At 37.1% G+C, this 9707-nt stretch overlaps 1 protein-coding gene across 1 annotated transcript; it reads left to right on the top strand.

The window, feature by feature from the left end:
* Positions 1-1673: 1673 nt before the first annotated feature.
* haus4 (HAUS augmin-like complex, subunit 4) lies at positions 1674-7707 on the top strand. The gene is made up of 9 exons (XM_042512463.2): positions 1674-1865; positions 2193-2332; positions 3339-3470; positions 4241-4381; positions 4713-4809; positions 4909-5054; positions 5946-6076; positions 6215-6283; positions 6410-7707. The coding sequence occupies exons 1-9, from the start codon at positions 1799-1801 to the stop codon at positions 6594-6596; spliced, it is 1110 nt and encodes a 369-aa protein (XP_042368397.1). The 5' UTR covers positions 1674-1798; the 3' UTR covers positions 6597-7707.
* Positions 7708-9707: the final 2000 nt, after the last annotated feature.

Below are 9707 nucleotides of genomic sequence, written 5' to 3'. Positions count from 1 at the left end.
ACAGAGATTAATGACATAAGTAGGAAGATGACTGTCTTTGGACATGGCAGCCATTGAGCCAACAAATAACAAAACATAACGCAATCTTCTCTAATCAACGTTCAAGTACTGATATTAAGAAATTGTAATCATATTAATTTCTAGATAGCCAAAATGACCTGGCAGAGCAATGGCCCAAACTCAGCTTGCTGGAAGAAATAGGTCCACTCCAGCTGTCTGACTCAAGTGAGACTCAGGATGAATGACGCCTGAGACTCAGGCCAAACCTGGGCCGTCACTGGGCAATATCAAAAAGGACCTGGCCTAGCATCGGCATGCCCAAACAAAAAAAAGTCCAACCACTTCCAGCTGCCCTTCTTGGCTGAGAATCAGGATGAAAGATGCCCCAGAATTGGGCCAGTTTATTTGGCCCAGTTCCAGCTGCTATCAATGCAATCACAAGGCCATTATCAAAAATCACCTGGTCCATCATTGGCCCAAACTCGGCATGCCAGGAGAAATAAGTCAGGCCATTTTTAGTTGCCTGATTTGGCTCAGATTGGGATGAGTGACAACCTAGAATCTGGCCAAATAAAGTGGCCTGATTCTGGCTGTCATCATTGTCATCATGGACCATAGTAAAAAAGATTTAAATTCATTTTCTTTGCCACTGAACCAATTGCAAAACGGCCCAGATTTGGCTACGGGGTTTGGGTTAAGGAATTTCTGAAAGTTTATGTTTGGAAGGCAGTGTAGAGTGAATTAACATTATCTAGTTGTGAACCAGCCTCACTGGTAGTAGAGATATCAGTTTGCACTAACACTGCGCTCTCTCTATTACAGAGATTAGACTTCCTGATTCTGGAACTGGCAAACAAATTTAAAAAAAAAACAAAAAACACTGGTATTTTGGTTATTAAAAAAATCATTCACACCCTGAAGAATATGTTTGAGGCATGGTGTAACAGCAAAGCATGAGTGCGTCGTGGATGGCTGAGATGACGCCCTCTCTGGCAGGGAAAGAGCTGTTATAATAATCCATCTGGTGAAAAGACTATGAGCATTCATAAAACTTATTGTAGATGGCTGGACTTTTAGCTACAGATCCAAGCTGAGAGAGTCAGGAGGCTGAACAATATTAAAGTTAAGTTATGGAGGCACCACTGTACAGCACTTCAGGTAAGGGAATAAGTATATAGTCTATGTTTAATTTAATGGCTTGCACTATTTCTTTAACATTCTGAACAGATAATGTTGCTAGACTGATTTTAACACTAAACTATACAATAAAAGTGTATTCTGAAGACTGACTTTGTGTGTTGTATGTTGTCTGACTTCAACTTAAATTGCTTCCTGTTTTGGTCAGGACACTCTTGAAAACCAGATTTTTAATCTCAAGAGTTTTTTTGTTTTTTAAATGAAGGTTAAATAAATAAATAAACTACATTTCTGTGTCGATTTTGGAGGAGATGCATGAGCTGTTTTTCTTCTATTCAAATCTAGACTTCTTAACATCTATAATAATTAACACCAATGAAGATTTTATTGTTGTTAAACGGCAATTTTCCTTAGAAACCACAAAAATATGGGCTAATTTTCGTTTTTGCAATGCGCGTTCACACAAGTGGCTCGCGGGTTCGCGTAAGCATGACCACGTGAGTCTGCTAGCCAATAGAAACCGCTTCTTCCATGCGCGCGGAACTTGATTCCGGAAGTACACAGTTCATTTTTATGTTGCGCTTAAGTTATCGAGAAAAGTCGTCAGAAATCCCCAAATTGATAAATTGCTTGGTTAATAAGGAACATTACTGAGCTGAAGATGTCCGCTGGCCCCGAGTCTACACATGTAACATCGCTCGGAAAGGGTGACACTCTGCATCAACAGGGTAAGAAAGTAAATACAAACTTTTCTAACGTTAGCTGCTCCTTAAACTGTCAATTTACTGTAATAAAATGCCAATATTGTAGCTTGAAGCCACTTTTTTTTTTTTACATAAGAGACGAATTTACACCCATATTACTTATTCATGTCCTAAAACAACAGTAATTATTAACCGTTATAAGTCAATGTAACGTTAGTCTGCGTAGGCTGAACGTAACAGAAGCTGTAGTAGGTAGTCTAAGTTTGAGTTTTGTACTGTTTTCAATGTCCTGACAGTGATTTGATGTGACTATTAATTATAAGTTTTCTGTATTTCCTGTCCTCTCACCAGTTCTGGCCTCCTTCCCTCTGTGTGACATCACAGAGGAGGATTTGACCCAGAACCCTCAGTTCTGTAAGCTGCTGGCCACCCTGGCACAACATGTGGACCAAAGTGGACTCACTGTCCCACTGAAGACAGAGCTGGACAAGGTATCAGCAGGCACTGGGGGACAAAACCTTCAGTAATGTTACCTGCCACATTTGCTAACAGAGATACACAATGCAGTTTGACCAAACAGCCAGTGGTGGAATGTCATTAAGTGCATTTACTCAAGTTTACTTAAGTATCAATCTCAAGTACTTGCACTTTTCATGAGTATTTTATTCTCATTACACTTCATACTTCTACTACATTACATTTCAGAGGAAAATATTGTAATTTTAACATCACTACATTTATCTGATAGCTTCACTTATCCCCAAAAAATAAGATTTTTGCATGAAAATCACAAAAGGAGTTTGTAAAATGTGACGTTTTATTTTTTATTTAATTACCCAATGGTTTACAAAGGTACAGCTGCAATGATTAGTTGATTACTCAATCTGTCAATTCACAGAGAAGTATTAATAAACATTTAAGTCAAAAATAATTTTGTTACAAACACAACAACAAACACAATAGTTTGGATTGTTTTTTTTTCTTTTCTATGTTTTAAATGCTTTTGAGTTTGTTTAAAAAAAAAAAAAATAAAAAAAAAGATGTTTCCTACCTGTTAAAAAAAATCTAATTTGAGGTCTGAGGTGTTTTTTGTTTTTTTTGTTTTTTTTTAAATACTTTTGATTTTCTTAAAAAACAAGCTTTTTCTGCATTGGGAACTTTTGTACTACTACTACTTATGTACTTTTACTTAAGTGCCATTTTTAAGCAGGATTTTTACTTGTAACACAGTATTTTCACAGGATGGTATTAGTCCTTGTGTGTAAGTAAAGGATCTTAACCATTCTCCCACTACAGCAAACAGCTATGCTGGATTTGCCTCATTATGAAGGGAAGTCATTCATATATTTACATAGTAAAAGGTCTATGACTTACCGACCTCTACTGGTAACTAGTAAGAATTACAGTCACAGAGATGAAACCTGTCTCACCCTGCACAGTGCTGAGTTTGTGTGAGCTTTTGTTATTCTGTGAGCACTTACAGAAGCTTTATTCCAGGCTGAGCAGAAGCTGCAGAGCCAGAGGCGTCACTGGCTGCACTCAGAGAGCCTCCACAAAGGACTGCAGGAGATGATCCAGGAGCACTGTATCAGGAAGCACCACGCCACTGTACCCCCTGACCAGAACATGGTACTTTTATCTTTATTTTGACAGTCCACTAATGGACAGACAGCTGTCCAGGGTTCCTGTGGATCCCTGAAAAGTCTTAAAAGGCATTAAATTCATAAGTCTATAAATAAGGCCTTAATTGGTATTAAAATGTCAATCAATCTTTCATCAGTCCTAAAAATGCAAAGACATTGGAAGAAGGATATTAATATATATTTTTTCTAATGTTGCGTTGTAAAATCTCAAAATAATTGGTTATATCTATTTTTAAAAAATATTTAATGTAACTTTGCACTGACTTTTAGCGCATGGCAAATCATTATAGACGAACCAACAACACCAATCATTATTTAAAACATCCAATCAAATGAAAAACGAACATGCTTCTTTCAAGGAATGAATAATTATGATTACATTTGTTCACTGTTTGCCATGTGTTTCACTTTCATGTTTATGTTGAAGTAAACATTCGGGAAAAATGATCCCTGTCCCAAAGTAATTGATGTCAGTTCATGTTGTTTTTCGTTTTATTTGAGTTATTTTAAAAAATACCCAAAAAAGTCTTAAATTTTATTCCGAGTGGGTTTAAAAAAATCTTTAAGGGGCTGCGAGTAAATCAAGGACAATATATTTTATCATCTACAAATTAAAGCTAAAGCTTATAGTTTGAAATGTACCCTGTAATATATGCAAAATACGCTGTAATATTATATTTGCACGTTGTTTGTTCACATATGTTTACCAAAGTTATAAACAATCTCTGATTTTCTGTGTGTGGTGTGTGTGTGTAGTTCTATGACACGATGGAGAGGTGTCTGTTGGTGGCTCAGTGTATCAGACAGCTGGACCCAAGCAACACTACAAACCAGCAGCAGCCCTCAATTCTGGGTCTCAACCCCCAACAGTTGATGGAGCTCACGCCATTAGAGAAGGTGAGTCATAAAAAACAGCGATACTAGAAACGTGGGAAAATCCTAGAAATGTCTCAAAATCCTAGAAATGTCCTAAAATCATAGACATGTCAAAATCATAGAAATATGCTGAATTAAATCCTAAAAACAAGTATGAGGCTGCTGCGACTTGCCCATGGCTCCTTTTATTTGCAGAAGGGCGTAAACCTAAGTTGAGCATCCCTGGCCTACATACTTGATATTACAACAAAAAGTACAAAAACAGACATCCTAAGGAAGCTGACCATCACTAGAAATACTTCTGTAAGAAATGTAGCTTGTTTACCAGCTATGCTGTGTTCACCTTCACCAGAATGTTCAAAGAATGAAGCAAAGTCTTCCCAGAGAGCTGGAGAAACATCTGAAGAAAAAATGCCTGAGCCTGCTCTCCTACTATCAACCTGAGTGGGGTGCAGTATTTTTTTTTTTCTACCATTGAGTATTCTCTTTCACTGCCTTTATATCACACCACTGTTCTGACATGAATGCTGTTTCGTAATGTCTTGCAGAAAACGAGAGTGAGGGTCTGAAGAACAGCAAGTTGTCTCATCTATCAGCTCAGCTGGACAAAGACAAGAAAAGAGCAGAGAGTCTGAAGGAGACCTGCCAGGAAAACACACTCCTCCTGCAAAGACAGACTCAACTCTACCTCTCTGTGAGTGTTCTTTCAATTACAAGTTGTTCACTAAAACCAAGTACTCTGTGTTCTTTATGTTTTTGTAATATTAGCACATACTGTACATAGTGTTTATGTATATAGTACAACACCGATTCCAAAAAATGTTGAGCCACTGTGTAAAATTAAAATAAAAACAGAATGCAATGATTTACAAATCTCTTTTGACCTATAATGAATACAATCCAAAGACAAGAGATTTAGTGAAATTCTTTTACATTCTTGTTTGTTGTCCAACAGTGCAGCGTCTCTGTTGTTGTATTTTGTGCTTTGCAATGGGAGTCAAGTCTCGACTGCAGGCAGGCCAGTCTAGTACCTGCACTAATTTACTACGAAGCCACGCTGTTGTAACGTGCAGAATGGGTCTCTGTGTCTTGCTGGAATACGCAGGGATGTCCCTGAAAAAGACATCGCCTGGATGGCAGCATATGATGCTTTAAAACCTGTATCTACCTGTGGACTTTTCAGACCACAGCACACTTTTCCACTTTGTCCATCTCAGATGAGTTCGGGCTCAGAGAAGTCAACAATGTTTCTGGATGCCGTTGATATCTGGCTCTCACTTTGCATGTTAGAGTCTGAACTTGTATTTGTAGATACAGCGATGAACTGTGTTGACCAACAGTGTTTTTATAATGTATTCCCAAGCCAATGTAATAATATCCTTTATACAGATTCTGTGAATCTTTTGATTATATTTTGGATTGAAGACAGTGAAATCCAACTTTGTTGCAACTCTGTGTTTGAGGATCATGATCATTTAAAGAATAAAATATTTAAAATGTTCATGTGTGTACAAACCATAAATGTAGTCTGTTTCGTTTGTAATGTTAACAAACTGTTTTTTTCTTCTGATTGACTTGTTTCCAGGAACTGATCAAGTGTATTCAGCTTCTCCAGTCCTTCATCTTGGACCACAGGCTGAGAGTCCAGACTGATTTGGACAGGAAGAAGTTGGACTACTTGGAGGGAAAATGTGGATTAGTCCTACAGAAGATCAAGTAAGAACTTTTATTTCTTTGTCTGATTAAATACATTTTAACGCTTTACTGTAGCCCTTATCCAGAGAGTCTTAAACAATCACTTTGACATAAGTTTCAGATTTTTAAAAAAAATGTTTTACTCTTCTTCTTTCAAAGGACTGAGATGGTGGAAATTCAGTTGGACACGTACACTCCGGACTCAATATCTGCTCATAGAAAAATAAGGCAAGACATTTTTTGTCCATTTCTTACTCCCCAATATCAGGCTTTTTGAAAAGTTAATATAAAAAAACACATTCTGGTTGATACTTCTCTTAAAAGCTAACAATCTTTTTGTTGTCTCATTTTCAGAGAGAAGCTGGAATCAGAACTGAAGGCCTGTCAGGTGGAGAAGCAGTCTGTTGAGTTAAAGTTGGCCTCCTTTGAGATCCTGGGCAAAGAGTTTGAGGCCTTGGCTGAGGAGTACTGCAGATTACGACAGGAGATAGAAATGAAACACTGGGCTCTGAAGGAGTTTACCCAGTACAAGGACAAGTGAAGATCATGTCTGTTGCTGGGACATCGGCCAGCCGTTCCCTTTTCATAGTGTGTCATTGCTCACATTGACATGCTGGCTTTTGGATGCATGACAAAGACAGCTCCTAACTTAACAATGCTATTTAATTAACTTCAGTAAATTCAGATTTCTTAAAATACTCAAGCGTCTTCAGCATGTCACCATGGTAAGCAGCCTTTCTGCCTTTTTTAGACTTCAAGGTGTTCAGTATTCATTACTCTTTTAATAAGATGCAGTTAACACTAAGCTTTAACTGTCTTGTGTGTGACTGCATGGACACCTAATTGCTTTCTGTATTCGCTTAAGGAAGTGAGAATCTTTATAGTCATACTGATAATGCAAAGTACTGTGGCCCTTGAATTGGTTTCCTAGTTGCATCTGCAGGGTAGGTCAATCTAACACCACCTGAAACAGAAGTTTGAAGTTTTGTGAAAGTTGAATTCTCATTTAACACCTTACTTATGGTAGCATTACACAAAAAATATGCCAAAAGTTGTGAGAGTTTCTATGTATGTCTATGTCTTCTTCTTCTATCTATGTATTCTACTAAAACTTGAAATTGCATCTTCTGCTGAAAATGCACGTGAATGCCTACAGCAGAAATGGATTCAAATGCATGACTGATAATGCACAGATATGAAACAAGTGGCAGAAATGGAGGCTGAACTGCATTACCAAAAAACAAAAACACAGCTGAAATACATTGCTAAGAAAAGCTGGATGCTAAACTGTAAAACCGTCAGAGGTGGAAGCTGAAATTATCTGACAAGGCTGAAAGAAGAAATGCTTCATACATAGTCATAAAGAATTTTTAAAAAATCACACATAATACACAAAATACACACATAAGGGTCCTTTAATATTAATGAGCACTCTCACTGAAAAAGATTTGGTTCTCAGTAGTGTGAATGCTGAATCAACATCGACAAAATAATACATTATCACCAGGAGTCTGCATGGGAGTTTCTCTATATATATATTTATAAAACATATTATCTGATTTTACTACAGTTGTGTAATGCGAATAATGTATACAAGACTTGTCTAAACATGTCTTGTCAGTGGCATTTCATAATCATAATCATACAAGTATTTCTTATGTAAGATTAGTAAAACAGTCAGTCATGTTGCCCCCCCGTGTTCTGTGGCCCTTCAAGAGAGTTTCAGTGTTTCATCAAATAAACCTCTGTAAGGAATCACAGACAAAACTCTGGTAAAACACACATTTAAGGTCCAGTGTATAGGATTTAGTGGCATCTAGTGATTAGGTTGCAGATTGCAACTGATGGAAACTTCTTCCATGTGCCAAGTATGTAGTAGAACTATAGTGACCGAGGCGAAAATGTGAACGCCCCTACCTAGAGCTGTGTCCAAAATTCCATAATAACATGCTATTAAGTAGGCTAAAACAGCATATGGGATATTTTAGTATGTCTGAAACTTTAGTATGAAAGCAATAGTATGTTGATTGCATACTATTTCTAGTGAAATATTACATTATGCAAATACTGGATGCTACGCTGGCATAAATACCCCAAAATCCAATGCTGTTAAGCACAATATATTTAAAGGACTGTGACATAGAACATTCTTTAATAATGCTTCAATTTAAGTGTAAGTATGTCAGAGGTGTGCGATTTCACTCATGCTAGGAGTAATGTAGTTTATTATTTTAAAATTACTGGTAGAGTTTATATTGGCATGTTAACATGGTAACACCTCTCCAACCAGAAAGGATGCCCTTGGGGAGTGACAAGGTAATTAAGTCAGTGCTTCTGTAAAGATACATATTACTCTATTACAACTTCAACATGTTGAACGGTAGTACTCATCAGAATCAGAATCAGAATCAGAAAAAGATTTATTGCCAGGTATAGTTAACACAATATGAGGAATTTGTTCTGGTGGGTTGGTGCAACATAAATATAGAAAAAGAAAACAGATAAAATAGAAGATACAAATATAAAATATAAAATATAAAAAGTACGAGTCTTACAGTGCAAAACAAAACAAGTAACACAAGTAACAGTGTAACAGTGCAAGAAACAGAACCGTGGAATTAAAGTTATATACAAGAATGTTTGGAGTGCAAGATATATATTGATATTTACATTGAAATTCACATTTATACATACTAGGTATGAAGTGCAAAATGTGCAGCTTTATATGCAACGCCAGTGTTTTGTTTGTTGTTTGCAAGTCGACATGAAAAAAACAACACGTGGATGCTGGAATCATTTCGTTATTATTTTACAAAAAAAATAATTTCAAGAAATTTTACAACATCATTTTTATTTGTCATGTAGCCTACTGTAAAAGTAAAGTTGTTGAATGTACTAAATGTACTGAAAGACTTTTTTGACATCTTAGATGCAGTATAGATACAAGTAGCCATTGATGGACTACATAACAGGTTATCCGGGCATAAGCTCAGGGGCCCCTAAGTGTTAGGGGGGCCCCCATAGCCTTCACTTGCAAAATGACCCCCAAATTAGCGCATACCAACCAGGAAGAGACTCAAAATTACCACTAAGAGGTAAAAAGGAACTGCACAGACACATGAAATAATTACAAAAATAAACAAAACAACCAGGAGAAGACACAAAGTAGCTGTGTTCAAATATGTTCCCTACCATGGATATAGTGCACTTCATAGTGTGTTCTCCACATACCAACTTTACTAAAATACATCCACAGTACATACGATGTACCCTACATCTAACTACCGTAAACCACAATGCAATGCGGAAAATGGGAAATGGGAAAAAAATTCCAACATAGTGTCCGAAATCTAGTTTGTTATTGCCTATACAGTGCAGTATTTAATACACACTACACAGTGAATAGTGAGTGAGTGAATGAGGGGACAGTTTGGAACACAGCTAATGACTACAAAGCAACAGGAGAGACAAATAAATATGTCAAGGAGGCACAGAATAATGGGCACAGAGACACAAAACCACAAAGAAAAGCAGCCTCCCACAGAGTCTGTGGCTGTGTTCGAAACTGTGTCCTGCATGCTAAAGCTGAACTCAGTATGCAGTATGCACTACATACTACATACTGTTTTTGACAGTAGTATGCAGTATAGTT

This window comes from Plectropomus leopardus, chromosome 23 (assembly GCF_026936395.1).
Source record: "Plectropomus leopardus strain MGB_pleo_1.0 chromosome 23, ASM2693639v1, whole genome shotgun sequence".
In the NCBI taxonomy this organism is placed as follows: domain Eukaryota; kingdom Metazoa; phylum Chordata; class Actinopteri; order Perciformes; family Serranidae; genus Plectropomus; species Plectropomus leopardus.
This window is presented reverse-complemented; position numbering and strand designations above follow the sequence as displayed.

What these genes read in the sequence shown, in the direction of transcription:
- haus4 (XM_042512463.2), top strand. Translation starts at nt 1,799, where the DNA reads ATGTCCGCTGGCCCCGAGTCTACACATGTAACATCGCTCGGAAAGGGT. An exon ending in TGACACTCTGCATCAACAGG is followed by an intron (nt 1,866 to 2,192) that starts GTAAGAAAGTAA and finishes TCCTCTCACCAG; the next exon opens with TTCTGGCCTCCTTCCCTCTG. An exon ending in TCTGCTCATAGAAAAATAAG is followed by an intron (nt 6,284 to 6,409) that starts GCAAGACATTTT and finishes TCTCATTTTCAG; the next exon opens with AGAGAAGCTGGAATCAGAAC.